At 46.1% G+C, this 16,419-nt stretch overlaps 2 protein-coding genes across 3 annotated transcripts; both read right to left on the reverse strand.

Moving 5' to 3' along the window:
* Positions 1–454: 454 nt before the first annotated feature.
* Positions 455–4,198, reverse strand: manbal (mannosidase beta like). Of its 2 annotated transcripts, none has more exons than XM_080000035.1 (3): positions 4,048–4,198; positions 2,424–2,580; positions 455–1,005 (listed from the first exon to the last, which is right to left on the reverse strand). In XM_080000035.1, exons 2-3 carry the CDS (start codon positions 2,571–2,573, stop codon positions 895–897), a joined length of 261 nt encoding a protein of 86 aa, XP_079856161.1. In that variant the 5' UTR covers positions 2,574–2,580; positions 4,048–4,198; the 3' UTR covers positions 455–894. The 2 variants fall into 2 exon arrangements, with proteins under 2 accessions (XP_079856161.1, XP_079856160.1); XM_080000034.1 differs by having other exon boundaries at positions 2,424–2,592.
* nfatc2b (nuclear factor of activated T cells 2b) lies at positions 3,702–16,419 on the reverse strand (the record flags this gene model as incomplete). Its single annotated transcript, XM_080001030.1, has 10 exons — positions 3,702–3,796; positions 8,023–8,706; positions 9,017–9,149; positions 9,490–9,545; positions 11,540–11,680; positions 12,086–12,258; positions 12,486–12,688; positions 13,817–13,988; positions 14,429–15,317; positions 16,323–16,419. 10 exons carry the CDS (start codon positions 16,417–16,419, stop codon positions 3,702–3,704), a joined length of 2,643 nt encoding a protein of 880 aa, XP_079857156.1.

Genomic DNA, 16,419 nt, shown 5'->3' on the forward strand with positions numbered 1-16,419 from the left:
GATTTCGTCGCTGGGACTCAATCTGAGAAGATTTACACTGTTAGATATGATTTAAGCCAAACCTCCATAACTACCTGCACCACAGTTAGGTGACAGTGAAACGATCACATATGCTATTATTGTACAACCCCACTGGTGAAGTTTAACTTGTCAACCATTTACCGGGGACTCGCCGGAAACTGCAAAAGGACACCCGGCGGGTCCCCGGAGCCCACCTTGAGAACCTTTGTGATAGAGGAGAGCCCTCGTTTAATCAGCTGCGCCGGTGCCACAACAACGAATGTGATCAATGACAAAGTGGATTCTTCTGATATTTCAAGTCTGTGACCACACGGAGCCGGTGGGACTCATTCTGCGGCTGAAATACGATGAAAACGGGAAATCGGCACAATGTCACTCACTGACCAAACAGAAATGACATTTTCACAACAACAGAAATGCACAAATGTTTGGTTGTTCGCAATTCAAAGCGCAATTTTTATTCAAAAAACCAACCATTTGCTATTGTGGGTGAATGAACTGTGACGTTCAAGGTAGTTTCAGGGTCATCATATTTGGCAGAATTACAGATTAAAGGAGAACTGTGGAAGATTCTGTCGTGTATAAAAGGGTAAACAACCTTAAATTGCAAGAAAATGATTGGTAATTATTGGTCATTTCAATTTTCTTTTATCATTGTACCTCTGTATGTGGAGCTCGGTGAATGGGAAGATAAATTGAGAATTTTTTCTTTGCAATGTAAAATGTTCTTTGCTGAATCCTTACACAATACTCCTTCACGCCGTTGCGGACTCTTGAGATAAATGAACGATAAAAAAAAACCCCAAAAAAACCCACAAGATTTTAACCCAAATCAGCGCAGACGGACACGGGAGTGCACGCGCCAGCGCCAGACTATCGCTTCTTTTTGGCCTCTTTCTTTAACTTCTGGCGAATGGGCGGCGGGGGGCCTTTGGATTTCTTCGTCTGTTCGGCCGCCTTTACGTCGGAGGACTCCACCTCTTCCTACAGAGGAGAAAAAAAACAAAAACATCAAAAAAAAAAAAACACAGGGAGCGTTAGATGCAGCTCAAAATAAACGACGTTGGCTGTGTAAATTATTTGACTGTAACAAAGTGACATAAGACCTTTGTGTGTTTTTTTTTTAATCTATATTCTTTTTCAGACACCTAAGTGCAAACATTTGACGACAGTATCAGGAAGCTTCTGAATGCGGGTTTTTAAACTTTGTTGCAGTCATTCACGGCTGGGATTGATATCTCTCGCTACCAGTGGAGTGACCAATTTACCAAATGAGACCCGATCCAGCCATTTCACAACAGCGTTTCACCGCCAACCCTTCGTCAGCAGTGTTTCTGAGAACGCCGGGATGGCTCTTGTTCTGAACCGCAGTGGGCTCAGCCCCACCCCAAAAAAGGATTAGAAAGCGGATTCTATTGGTTTTGATGATACACTATTTTTCATGATCATTAAAAGTTGTGAAGTGGAAAAAACAAACAAAAAAAAAAAACACTTCATGGCCATCCATAGGACTATTATTTTTGTGTTTTTAAAATTAGATAGCCATAGCCACATTTGTGAAGGGTGGATGAAACAATAATGTACATTTTTATGTTTTAAAGCTAACTAATGTATTTGGTAGGGATGGCAAGATAGTGAAACCAACATCAGGTCCCCTTCTGTGCTCATCTATTGAAGCATGTACGTAGAAATGCTCTTATTATATTGTAACAAAAAAATAATTGTAGTTCCTGCTTTGTGTTTATTTCTGGAACCCGTGACAGTTTCATATTTGATATGATTTTGTTGAAACAAAGCGGTGAATAAATCAACAAATCGACTGAAAAACAATAAGCGCACGGGGCCAGGGCGAAGATTGACAAAATCAAATCCCACGACATTTTTTTGAGGAATGCATCGGTACTTGGGCGATGATCATTGGTGTTTTCATAAAATACACACACAAGAAATGTTTTAGAAGCAATTCTAAACGAGTGAGCAAGCAAATAGAGGCTTTGAATAGAACAGCTACAACAGCCGACAAAGTTCATGACACGAAGCCAACATTTGTTTAACTAATCACAATATTAGGCTACTACCAATATCCCAGATGATATCTAGTCTCATATCACGATATTGATATTACATCAATATATCCCCCAGCTCGGACACAGTACATTATGGAAGTTTTTGCGCATTTAAATGTCTAAAGGCGACGAGACCTATGTTTATATATTTTGTTGAGTTGTGCACTTATATTATAACAAACATTTCCAAAAAATTTTAATCCCAGAGAAATCCGTAAATTTAATATGAAGGTGTAACGGCGCCGTTTGCTGCGGGGCCCGTCGCCGGAGCTGCCCCCGTAATCGCTTCGTATCGATTGAGACACCCCCTAGCGGCAGGAATTACACCACCCCTACCTGCTCCTGTCCCTTGGAGAAGGGGAAGATTACGGCCAGGATGCAGATGAGCTGGAAGATGGCCCCCAGGAAGAGCCCGTACCGCAGCAGGGTCTCCAGGAAGGAGAACTCCGGGTCTTCTGGAGCAGACAGGTCCAACTCCGCCGACATGATGATGCTGAGGCAAAAACTGCACCCGATTTAAACCAGGATTTGCATCTCAAATCAGTTGCATAATTATAGAATTGTGTCAAAATGCAGCATGAATATATCTTCAATATAATTACAACAACAAAAATAATAATACTAATAATACTAATAATAAATATATAGCTGCAGGCAGCAATACACGGGGACCAGTTTAGTTGTGCTGGTAAGTATTACACTTTTCCGGGTTCTCTGAAATGCAGCACGATTTTCCGGTCTACGCTGAATGCCGCGTCGCGCTCCCCGGGACCGTCGTTCCCCGGTTGCTCATCTCACGGAGCAACCACCATGCGGTCGACGCAGCGCAATCCTCCCAATGCGAATGAGTGCCCCGAGACGGAAACCTGACTTGTAGTACGAGAGTGACCGACAAAGTCTACCCCCTTTGAAAAAAATCACTCTGATGGCCGTCTGAGACACGACACCTGACAGCAGAGGCAGAGGCCAGAGGGGTGGGGCCCCGTAAGGGACGCCACTGGGCCACGCGCGCGGACGTTGGTTGAGGTCTCGTTGGAGCCGGGACGCGTCAGACGTCCCTTCGTTGGAGCTCGCTCAATGCCGATCTACGTTTGGAGCAGAAATTTGTGGAAAGTATTAGTTTCAGGGGGCCGGCCGATTTCGCGACGAGGAACAACCGTGCGGCACAGCCGATCGCGCAGCAGGAGCGCCGGGGCCTTGCTCCGCTCTCCGGCCCGGCAGCGGAGATGCCGGGCGCGGGGCCCCCCCCATCCATCCCCATCCCCATCCCCATCCCCGCCGAAGGAGAGCGGTGAAAGGAAGAATTGGTGATTTTCAGTCACATCTGGCCGGGCACGGTCGGCGAGAGTCCCTCGCACCCCGCTCGAAACACCCCCCCACATATAATCCCAGAGCGCGGGTTCGGGAACCTCGGATTCCGGAACCCTGGAAAACTGTAATACATACCTAACACGACTCAATGGGACCGTGTCTGTTGTCCCCGCCCCCGGCTGAGGTGGCGCCACCCCGGAACCGGTTCCTCGGCTGCTGAAACGCGAAGGACCGGTTCCAGATTTGGCACCGGCCCCCGAAACGACTCGGTGGGAAACGGGGTCTCGAGGCGCCCTGCCGTTCTCACGAGACCTCAACCACGTCCGTGGGTTCTGCGGTTGTCCCGCTCCGCACACCCTGAGCCCGAGAAATGCCAAAGGAGAACAACGACGAGGACCCTGAAAACACAGCAACTCACAACAGGCTTCCGGCACTGCGACCCTCATAACGACGATGGTAACCGTTGTTCGCAAAACAAACACGCAACTCCAAGTGTTCACGGGCGGAAGGGGGCCAAATAGTAATGATAAAGAAAACGGGTTCGACGTGGTTGCCCGCCTCGGTTCTGGATAATCCGGGGACCACCGACACGTTGCCGCGACGACGCGTTCACCTCATCGAATGGATGCAGCGACGACAACCCGCTCACCGCCAAACGCGTTATCTCCTCCGCGTCGTCAATCCGCGCACGAAGAAGACGAGGCGCTTCGCCGCCAAACACACATCGGAGCGTCTGACAGAAGACCGGCGGGCGGGAGGGCAGCGGGTCGGAAATAGGCGTCGGCGATCCGTCCGCTTCCTCCTCCTCCTCCTCCGTCGTCGGGGGCGCGGAGCCTCGGAGCCCAGATCACGCCGTGTGTCGGCGCGCCCGCCATATTGGAGCGGTCAGGGTAGGCGGCGCGGACGGCTCTACAAAACCCACCGTGAACTCGCCGAGTTTGGCACCGATCGGGACGGAGGGGGGCGCGTTTCTAACGAAATCAATGAGTTAATAAAGGTCAACAAGACTTTTTTTTTTTTTTTTGTTCCCCAAACTCCAGTTAAGAGGAACATCCAGTCAGTTGATCCATACGCCCCGAGGCACGGATCAGATCAGTCCGCTTCTGCAGGCTGCAAATCACAAATATCTAAAAAAAAAATGTTTTTTCATCGTCATTAATTCACTTTAGACGCTCGACACATACAATACAATGCTATAATTATAAGAACGCAAAAATACAATCTACACTAAAATATAATAATACTACACTGCAATAATATCACATAATATCACAATACAATACGACATACATTGTAGCGTGCCAAGTGATTGAGACCAATGTTGTGGGGAACAAAAATAGTCTTTTTATTTATAAATTGATTGCATTATTAATACAATAACAAGCGGCTTTGTAACAATAACATAGAATATAGAAATCTACATTTTCGGGGAAACTCACAAAAGCTGCAACTGCAAATAATTTACACTTGATGTTGCCTATAAATAGAAGGGAGCCTGCGCGCTCCAGAGGAAGCTGTGGCTATTCAGAGGCTTCATGTTTCGACATGAAGCTGTTTAGATCCACCCCCAGTAATTGAATTTAATTCCAATCAATGGCTGGTATCGTGCTTCATTTCCACGTCTATAACAAACACAATCCCATGAAAATCGGTTCGGAATCAAGCGAGTGACAGTAAAGTCCTGCGGAGAATGATGCGTCTCTCGATCCACATTGTACAGTATGCGCTTTACTGGCGGACCCTGACCGCTCCAATATGGCGACCACGCAGACGCACGTCAAATGGCCAAACGAGGCGGTCTACGTTTTCTACGTCTATGGGTGGGAGGGGCTTGGAGAAAGTCGCCCCCTAGCGTCCAGCTTCAGGTATCACTACACAGTGGAGGGTTGCACCCCCCCCCCCTAGTGGCACAATATTTACATCTGTTCATTTTATTTGATGCATTTTTGCTTGTCTTAATTGTTTTACTTTTTTTTTCCTCATATATATTTGTGTTAACATATATTTGAATTGGCGTTCATTAAAAAAAACCCCAATAATAATAATTTCTTTGTTCTACATTTTTTAAATACACATTTGACACATTTTGTCAGCAAGATGTCAAACCACACACACGTGCAAGTTGTCATCTGGGCGATGTTGCGGTGGGGAAATGAAGCCTCGGGAGTGGGAGTGAATCGGAAAGTCCAAATACGTTTATAGTTAGGTAGCACACTGTTTTAATACTTGTAACTCGGGGGTTGTTCTCCAAAAGTAGCCTCTGTGAAGGTGACTCATGGTGCTGGACGCTGTTTGAAATTCCACAGCCCATTCAGTATAGCGAGGTCAGTACGAGTATTTGGTCACTACGAGTATTTGGTCGATATGAGTATTTGGTCGGTATGAGTATTTGACGTGAACATGAACTCAGAAAATCGGTTATCCCTCTTTTCACCTGGGTATCCGATGCAAATGACTCAACATCATCACTTTGTGATGTGTAAGCGTCCGCCTATAGTGTTTCGATCTGATTCTATGACGCTCTATAATAGTCAACGCGGGAAATCATTCCTCAGGGGTCGGGTTAGAAGTGTCCGGATCAGGACGGGACACGATTGGCACGAGGAGAAAAAGTCACGGGAGCAGGATGGGACAGAAAGTAAATGAATTGGGATCGGACAAGAAGGTGAGACAATTTCACTCCCGCGTCCGTCGACTGCATCAAATAGTCTCTCATGGAAAATTTCAACGCTTTCTGCTTCAGTTTTTTAATCTATCAGTACATGTTTTAATGGCTGTGTTGAAACATCTAGGAACATGCTTGAGAGAACAGTCACAATAAGATGCAGAGATAAAATCAAAGAGGCTGATATGTAGGTATAATGAAGATGTAAGGCGCTGTAGGTATCTTTAAGACTTCCGACAGATGCTATGTTTGTGGATTTTCTTTTCCTGTTTCCATTTTACTTTCTTGTGACTTTCCACAAACGCAACCATTCCCCCGTCAACAATTCTAACATCCATCTTTACCAGGAGAATCCGCATCACCGTTTTTTTTTGGTTTTTTTTAGTCATCGGGCTCCAGAAATGTCCGTACTGTTTTCCTCGAGCTCCAGGGACCATCCCGTTACGCGGGCTGCACGTGCTGAGCCCAGTTTCTAGGGCCCGTCTCCGCTGTGGGCTTTCATATCTCTTCGTATGATGTCATTCACTAAAAAAAAACAAAATAAACAAAAAAAAAAAAACAAGAGGGATGAGTCATTTGCCTTTTAAAAAAAAAATTAATAAATAATCATTTCACTCTCCGCACACAAGAACTTTGTAATACTACAATCTGAGGGATTATCTCGAGTTAATCTTATTTTGTGTAGATTTGATAAAGATGTACTCGGAGGGACATCAATGTATTTGTGGGTGAAAAGAAAAAGACGCGCTGAAGCAGCAGGGCAGGTTTGTAGGTACTGTATGCAGGAGGCTTTTCTGGATCAGAGCAGCACAACCTTCAACGCATGGAAATGCAACGAATGTAGCAATGACGTCGAATTACCACAAGACGGCGGTATTAACTACACTATAACTAGTGGACCCAAGTGATGAGTTATTCTTTTTATCTGTTATTTATTTTCTATTTTGTGTTGGTTCATCTAGGTAGTACATTGTTTTCATATATAAAGATGCTTAGACGAGGGCCATACAATTATATTCATCCAATGACAAAAACATTACAAAATATATCAGGGCGTATTTAATTGGACTAATCTAAAAAAAATAAAATAAAAGTGGGCATTTCAGTTGATTTGCTTTGAAATAATATCAGGAGCTTAGCGAGCACAAGAACCAGAGCCTTGAGGTCACACCAGGCCTGCAGCTGGGGGCCGTGCACAAGGCAACGCTGCTCTTCCTGCCACAGATTCTGCATTTGTTTGGTTACACACTTCCTGTTTTGTCCTATTTTGGGCTGAAGTATTCTTTGTTGCGGAAATAATCTTCTCTGTCGCAGCCCATGATATTATAGTTAAAATGCCCTGTTATATCCTCAAATATAAGGGGGAATATATATTTTTTGTTTATTTGTTATTTATACACGTCGCGCTGTGTGGTATTGGACTTTTGTTGCAGCGATCAATACAGTGACCGCTGTGACCTGACCGAGCTGAGAGCAGAGTGCAGAGTCTCTGCTCAACGGTTCAATACGGTGTCGGCCTTGACGCTATTTAAAAACAGTGACTCAAACGACTAGATCACGGCAAATCATGAATGAACTCAACGTAAATGACGGGGATCTAAGCGAAACGGTGACTGATGGAGAACGCAATTGTCTTGAGACCACCAGGCGGACGACAGTTCAAAAATGCACTGATTTGTCACTAAATATAAAGGTGGACATTTAAGCGTTTTACTTTATTGCATTGTAGCGCTTCGTTCAAAGTTGGGTTTGGGTTTCAGATGACGCTTCAATGTCGTTATCTGTTTTTAAGTTTTTATTTCTGTGCTTTTTATTCTTCCTTGCTTTTACGTCCCACGTAAAAGCACTTTGAATTTGCCTTTGTGTGTGAAATGGGTTTGACCCGCGTCTACAAAGTGAAGGCCTCGCCTTTGGAAATGACTTCAAGTCATTGATCGGAAACCCACTGGATGCACTCACCATCCTCCAGATAGACCTGGCTGTGGTTCTCTTGCTTGACCTCCAGCTTCTCACACAGGCTGCCTGCAGTTGGGCTCCTCGGGGACAGGAGCTGACCACACAGGGCTGCCATGGACCCCGGCTTCGCCGCGGGATGACTCTGCCTTTGAGTGTATTTCAGAGGCGGGGAGCTTCCCAGGGACTCCACTGACGTGGCATGACCCTGGTGCCTCGGTACCAGACAGGCAGCAAACAGATCGTTTCCCTGAGACAGCGACGCCGCGGCCGCCTGGTGGTTCTCGCCCCCCCGCCCGAATTCGGAAACGGAGCCTGCGGTGTTCGCGCAGTGGCCGCCGGACAGGTGGGACACCAGGGAGGGGTAGAGGAAAGGCTTCAGCCCGGCGTCGTGCCCCTGAGCCGGGAAGCCGCCGGCGAGGTTGTCCCCCGAGAAGCCGTGCTGCTGGTTCGGGGCGTGGTAGAGCACCGGGCTGCTGTTCACTCTGGAAGAGTAGAAGAGTGACGGGCCGTCCAGGTATTTGGGCATTATCCCGTGGTCTGGGTTGGCCAGATGGTGCGGCGGAGGGGAGAGGCTGAGGCCTCTCGAGTGGCTGTTCGGGTCGGGCTGATCGTGGAAGGATTTCGGCGAAATGCCGAAGGGGTCACAGCCGTACAAAGTGTAGCTGTCGAGTGGCTCCGTTTTAATGGCTGTGAAGAACAGACACAACGGGACTGTTCAGATCTATGATCGATGTACTTTGCTGTGGAGTGACAGTTAAAGGTTGACGCAGGAAACTTCATACTGTAAGACACTTCTGATTTTGCAATTTCTCTTAAAACCCTCATTTATTTGGTACTGATGCAGTGAGGCCGATGTCCTCAGTAGACAGTTAGCACGCACAAACACACACACACACACACACACACTTTTACCTGTTGGTTTTTCTGTGTTATCCAGAGTCTCCTGATCCGGAGCGGTTCAAGTATATTTCAGCTCCAGGCGTCAGTGAATGCTCACCTATCAGGGGCGTGTAGATGAAGTGCTGGGGTTGACTGCGTTTCTTCTTCCCGTTGATCACGTAGAAGTTGACCTTGGCCGGATGGTAGATGGTCGGGTCTCGATACGGCGGCACCTCGACGAACAGCATGGTCTACACACGGCGCGCCGGGACGCGCAGGCAAGACATGGTCGTTTGTAAACAACAGAATAAACGAATCACATTTTCTTACGTAGAAAATGTCACTTGTATCGTGTCATTTTGATAAATGCAGTCTGAATGTATTTATTACTTCCTGTTTTTGTCCTATGTTGGCTGCGTGGGCTGAGAGAAACAAGGTACACTCATCTTTGCCTCAGCCAACACTGGTATGTGTACAATACCTTATTATATTCCCGAATATAAAGGGAAATATGTCAGTATACGTAGGTTTTGTGGTCCGTGGTACAATTTAAATATCTGCGTCAACACAGTTGACAAGAAGCAAACTCACAGGTTTGGTTTTGTCTCGGTCCACCGTGGACTCCACTTCCCAGATCTGCTGCCCATCTGTCGGCAATAAAGAGTTAAATCCATGAGCGGTGATGATTAAACAGATTTATTCAAATGTCATTATTGGTGAGACAGCCATGCAATCTAAAGGAGAACAACTCGGATCCGCTCTGGTTTGATTAAAAAAAACAAACAAACCAACAAACGAAAAAAAAACAAAAAAAAACCTCATGCGTGAAAGGCCTTTGCACACAGAGAGGAAAACGGTTTTCTCTTTCATGTGTGGCTTAGTGTTTCCTTTCTAACTCTGTTTTCACCTGCTGTTTACTGCCCACGCTCAGAGAGAGGAAAAAAAAAAAAAAAAAGCCTCTGCTTTCTCTATCAGTCAGTCTCACCACATCCTGTTAAACAGAAGCTTTTGCATAGCGACGACTGTACGCGACGGCTTTCAAATCCACCTTGTCACCCCACGTCTACACGTAGGCAGCGAATGCAGAAACAAGGTGGGAGATCTCCGCGTCGACAGCAATAAAAAAGAAAGAGAAAAAAAAAAAAAGCGTTTTTCCGTGAAGGTGGCGTTTGCGATAATGGTTTCACTACATCTCCGTTTGGCGCTTGACGGGGGGGGGGGGGGGTTGTGTGAAAGCTGGTGTTGCCGTGCCGGCATGCAAATAAATGCAAAGCGGGCATTTAGTAGCAGGACTAACAACAACCGCGGAAGTACCTGTTGCACAGAACCTTGTTTAAATCCTTTGTACAATTTTCAGACACGACTGGATTAAAGAGATCCCCATGACATTACGGGGTAGACACGACCTTAAAAGTCATTACGAGGAAGCACTCTCCACAAAAAAACGCCTGTTCTTGACCCAGGGTCAGGCTTCTATTCGAACAAGCCCCGTGAGCCTTCCTGCGCCCGCTTTGGCTTCACCGTGCTTGCTTTTCTAACTCGGGCCCTTGCTGACGCCGGGGCGTTTGCGTTGCGTCTTGGGTGATCCGATCGCAAGTGGACAGCTCTGAGTACGGGTGTCAACGCGCCGGCGCATTGAGATCCGAACGCTCAGACCACATTGGGGGGGGGGTCTCGCCGCGTTGAAGGGCTGCCTGCTCAGCTGGCGTCCTATGCGTGAGCGGAAGTACGTACTCGCCGGTCAACGTCGTCAGAAATGAAAGTCTTTGTTCAAGTAGGAAACGGAGGAAAAACAAATACAACTGAAATAAAAACACTTTGTTTTAATTTCTTTCGCGGAGACGCATTCTAACGCCAGGCGTGCTTGGAGCCGTCCACTTGTGATCGGATCACCCGAGACGCATGGTGTAAACAGGGCCTTATCCCCACCGTGTGAACGCATCGCCTTTTACATGACGGTGTAAAGAGTCAAAAACACACTTTGTTTTGATCTCAATGGAAGGGGAGGGGACAGGGAGACATTTGTGAAAGTGGGCACTTTTGTGTTATCTACACAGAGTGGAGCGGGTCAGATTCACACACACAGCATCTGACTGCACAGTATGCCTGTTGTGATGTGATTAATAGAACCGCACGACAGCAACACCGCGTGATGAGGGACATGTTTGTCCTTGTTTTTTCTTAAATGATATTTATCCCCCCCAACAAATATGCCAGTACTATTCACGGGTGACACTCTAGGTTGAGTGTGGGATTTAGGTCTAAATGAGGAATTCGATTCGAAGGTTATGCTATGATTATATAATTATATAATTAAATATAATTTATTTCAAATGTCATTTATTTTCCCCGGTTGGAGCAGCACACATAATTGATGCTTTAATTGTACTTGTGTAATGTATACAATGTATATATTTTATAAGGCTGTCGAGCACACCAGGGGCTGTTTGGTACATACAAAAATAATACATGAGCAATAATAAAGAACATAATATGTTCTATATATAAACTGTATATGACCTGACGCCCACTTTATATAGTGGAGGCCAAGACCGAAAAACCTTGGTTATTTAAAAGCTCTGCAATCACACAGTGTACAAAAGCTCTAAAATGACCGATTCAAAAGTCCTTGCTCCCTCACCTTGTGTCTTCTCTGAAAATATCACCCTGGAGTCGGACGTGAAGTTCTGTCCGGTCAGGACCAGCTGCTGACCTCCGAGCACCGAGCACCGGTCCAGGTCCTGCCTCTCCACCGAGGGCAGCTCCTGGGCAGAGCGCTGGGCTGCAGGAGCGGGGGAACAGAGGAGGAGCAGCACCGTGGTTGCTTGGAATTTTAACACATTTGGATCTACATACTGTACTGATCGACAGTGCATTTTTACAGTTTGCACAATTGCAGTATTTGCAATCCAAGGGAGGGATGTTCTAGGCACCTGGCTGTAGGGATTCCTGGGACAAAATGTACCAGATGACAGAATGACCCTATAAATACATTAGTAAACAAATCCTCAACGTGGCCATGTTAAACTAAAATTATACAGATAAAGAGAGCGGCGTCTACATGTGACAAAATGTATTTCTGGAAAACAGATCAGGTGTAAAACAAACGGGAATAAAAACAAGCGAATTGAAAGAGAATGTTGCTCGGGTTAGAGTGAAATGTCTCATTAGGGATCACGGGACTTACAGCACTCAATGGGCTGAGATGCTACTTGCAGAGAGACGAAGCTGCCTCCCGGCTGAGGGACGTGGACACGGAACACCACACACACGCGTGTGTTCTTCCTGCCGATGTCTGTCTCACCGTTCCTCAGTTCGATGTCGGCGTTCCTGAGCTTCAGGATGCCCGCGCAGTCAATGCTGCCAAAGTAAAAAGATAAAAGATAATACACACCTACGGCGTTCGGAAAGTTGCACTTTCAGCGGCCTTGTCATCCCGCATACAGTATATCCACAAACTAGCACAACAAAATGTGGTTCATGCAAAAATGCACACCTTTGAGGGAATTTTTACCGGTATATCCATCTGAAATAAGGAACACCACCCAGCCCTCATCCAAAATGAAGAGCCCCTCCATTGTACTCACAGCGCTCTCATGTGGCTCTTGGGCTCCAGTGGAATCTCCAGAACTTTGGTCCCGTGGAACATCCTCTCCAGGCTGGGCGTGGTGACCGTCTTCCCTGTGATGCGGTGAACCTGGTAGAAGGCGTGGGGCTTCAGGTTCCTCTCATCAGCCGTCCCGATGAAGATCTGCAGACCCAGGGAAGACGTTCCCCGGTACCCCAGCAGCTGAAAGACAAGGGTCAGGAGAACTTTAAAGGTGTGTAATGGGTTAATAATGGGTGGCTGGAGGGGTGGGTGGGCGGTGGTTTGGTCGGTGGACGGATAGATGGATGGATGAATGGACGGACGGACGGATGGATGGATGGATGGATGGATGGATACAACCTGATCAGTATGTGCATAACCACATCTGAAGATTAGCTTCCACAAAATGCCCAAAATGAGGAATGGCTGACTTCTTATCTATCACTGCTTATAATATTAATAACAATAATATTTTAACATTAAAAGAGGGCCATCAGATAGTAACAATAAAAGTTAAGCAAGCAGTCAAAATGCATTTAAAAAGTAAAACCATAAAATCATTAAAAAATGGAAATAAGCTAAAAACAGGGTAAGAATGTGCTAATAAAAGTAGATATACGTAATAACATTTAATAAAAAAAAGGTTAATATATAAAATAAATATATAAATATATTAACAACTCTGGACTCTGTTATAGGAAAATTTGATAAAATCCAAAAAGTTATCAGGGTCGCAAAATGGCACATGCACACCAGCAAGACACTTCTTGCTGAATACAAAGTGTCTTTGTTTTAAATGTTCGATATGAAAGTATATGATATAACAACTAGTAAACTAAGCTTCATAATGTATTCGATATTAGAGAGCGGTGTTGAATCTTAATACATTCCTTTTTTTTTTTTTAATCAAACATTTTACCTGTAAACGACATACGGTAGCTCTAAAAAAACCCTACACCTATGTCCCTGACTTTGTTAATGATTGTTTCCTCTTAGTGAATAATAGTAGTAGTGTTGAAGGGATTCTGGCAAGCGTCTACTGGATCAATTTGCATTTGTGTGGGCTGTACAAAAGCACAATGAGACACAATATATCCAGGAAATACCACCTGTACGCCACTCTGCCTCTTGCTCCCTGACCATGGAGTCTGTCCTCCTGTCTCTACATCTTTTGCACCTGGAAACCTGTCAGTCCGTCTATTTGTATGTCTCTCTTTATACTTCTCTTTCAGGAAGTGGACGGCACACCTTCAGATACGCACTGCAGCGTGTACACACTGAAGATCACCTGACATCTGAAGGTGTACACACTAGTCAAAATGACATTACCTGAACCTCTGGGTGCCCCCCAACGGGGGTCTTGATGGCTCCCCGGCTGCCCTCCGTTTCATAATGGGCTCTGTGATGAGATCTGGGCTGCTGCTGGATCAGAAGCTCATACGGACCAGAGCAACTGGGCAGGGGCCACTCCAAAGGTGCAAGTGGGGCCACCGGGGGCTCGCTGTCCGTCAGGACGGGAGGAGAGCACAGAAGAATTAGAAGTAGTTGGAGAAGGTGATGAAGGAAGGTGAATGGATGAATGTCAATGCGACTGGCTGTGAATCACTATTTATTCATATATTTATTTTTTATATATTTTTATAAAATTAACAATTTATTGTGTTCTGATAAAGACAGTTTTCAAAACAATTTCCCAACAAGAGATGGAGACGACAACAACATTTCTCTCATCAAAATTTGATCCACAGCATAACCGAATAAACAATATGTGAGCTAAGAACGAACCTGTATAGTCCGTGGCAGGGTGCATATGGAGGGGGGCAAACATTTGGGTGAATATGGAGGGTGTTAGGTTTAACCTCTGCTCCCGCCCTGCCTTGCTCTGCATGCCATCCTTGGACCTCTCCATATGCACAGTCCTGTCTCTCAGTCTGTCCGTACATGCAGCTCTCCTCACTGGTTGCCGCTATCTTAGAGGCTGCCACTCTGGGCAGACTGGAGCTGCGGCTGCTCAGCATCTCCTCCAGGCACGGAGAGGCGACTCTGCACTGGTGCTGGGTCTGGGACTGGGTCTGGGGCTGGGGAAGGGACTGGGACTGGGGCTCAGACTGCACCTGGTGGTGGTAAAGGTAGTAGGACTCATGCTGATCTTGGGTTTTGGGGATGGGGCTGGGGCTACGGGAGCGTTGCTTGACCGGAGTGCCCCCCAAGCAGGGACTGTTGTACTGGTCGTAGGGACGCTTTCCCTTTGGTGAGGCCGAGCGGGAGCGCTGATGGGTAAGAGGGCACGTGGCCGCTCGATGCTGAGGCATCAGAAAGGTCTCTTCTGTGATGCTGGTGCGAGGGGACGCTCCCGGGGAGGAGTGGGCAGATGAAACCGGGTTGCCCTTGATGCCCGGGATGCCCTGGATACCTGGACAAAGTTCCAAGGCGGACAACCCAATGCCGCATCCTCCGCTGCCGGGAGAGACGCAGGGCGAGGCGGAGGGCGAGCATCCCTCCACCGGCCAGCCTGTGGAGGAGTTGCTGCTGGCTGGGCTCACACACCGCTGCTCCCTGTAGGGTCCCAGTGCTTCGGAACTGGGGCTGGGCTCCGGGGGCTGTGAGCTGAGGGAGTCCCCTGATGGAGTTATCTTAATCAGGGGGCTACGGGCAGGGATGGCCTCCGGTCTGGACGTCAGCCCCAAGGTGTCGAACTCAACTCCCATCCCATGCAGATTATGAGCAACAGGGGTGTGAATGGCGGTCGGAGGGTCAGAGCTGAAGATGTCAGCACAGAGATTGTGCACCACCAGTAATGGAGGTTTGTCCTCATTATGTAGGTGAGCCCCTGAATCACAAGATGAAGACATTTAGAAGTTTATTTCGTCTTTTGGTCGAGAAAACAATGTTGCAATCGACATTTCACTATTTCTTTCTGATTTCTGAGAAATCCACAAAGGACTGATTACTTTGTGACTTAAAATAGCTTTCCTAAAATAGAGCAACGGCCTATGAGATGACCACTGAATGGAGAGGATTATCAACAACATCTGTACTTGACAGCTGAGTAGTCAGTGCGGGACATCCCATTAACAGTGGTTATTCTCCTGGGTATTACCAGCTACACCAAGAGCAATGTTTAATCTGTTCAATTATTTTGGTAACTGTACCGTCAGGCTGACTTTGTTGAATGCCTTAACCATGGTTTTACCATGGTTTGCTGACATATGTTTAACAATGTGTTTTTGGCGCAGAGAAGAACCATGGTTTATGACCCATGGTTTATGATGGTATGGTTTAATTACACTATACAAAGATTTTCCGACAGTAGTACCATAGTATCTCCACCATGGTTTTACCACTATCCTCCATAGTTCACCACGGTTTAACATGTGGTTATGTGGTTACAGACTATAAATTAGCACATTTGGATCATTCATATATATAAGCCTACATACTGCATGATGTATAACTGAATATTAAAAAATCCACACGCCCTACTTTTGAGCTTCTGTCGATCATTTGAAAGTTGATAAACATTTGTGTGTGTGTGTGTGTGTGTGTGTGTGTGTGTATTTTAAGCTTGGATTACATGTAGTAATATGACACCCTGTGTATCAATGAATGACCAAAGAGCATTGTATTTGGAACATAGTACGCCATAATAATACTATGGTAAATAAATCAGTAAAAAAAACTGGTTCCTCACTCATGGCCATAACAAACCATGGCAGCATTATCGATCATTATAATTAATCATACTTGCCATAAAGTACCATGGTTACAATATAAAAACCATAGTGAATTGTCGTAAGGGATGTATTATATAGATACGTATATAAATGAAACAAACCTTTATCACAATCGTCAGGTGGATTGTACAAGAACAAGTCTGAGAAATCCAACTCTTCTTGACCAAGGTCAGAAAGTCCTAAAGCCCCAGATGTCAT

The sequence above is a fragment of the Zeus faber genome (assembly GCF_960531495.2).
Source record: "Zeus faber genome assembly, chromosome: 5".
Lineage (NCBI taxonomy): Eukaryota > Metazoa > Chordata > Actinopteri > Zeiformes > Zeidae > Zeus > Zeus faber.

Coding starts and splice junctions, on each gene's coding strand:
- manbal (XM_080000035.1), bottom strand. CDS start 2,573: ATGTCGGCGGAGTTGGACCTGTCTGCTCCAGAAGACCCGGAGTTCTCC. Junction 1,006..2,423: donor TCTCCAAGGGACAGGAGCAG/GTAGGGGTGGTG, acceptor TCTCCTCTGTAG/GAAGAGGTGGAGTCCTCCGA.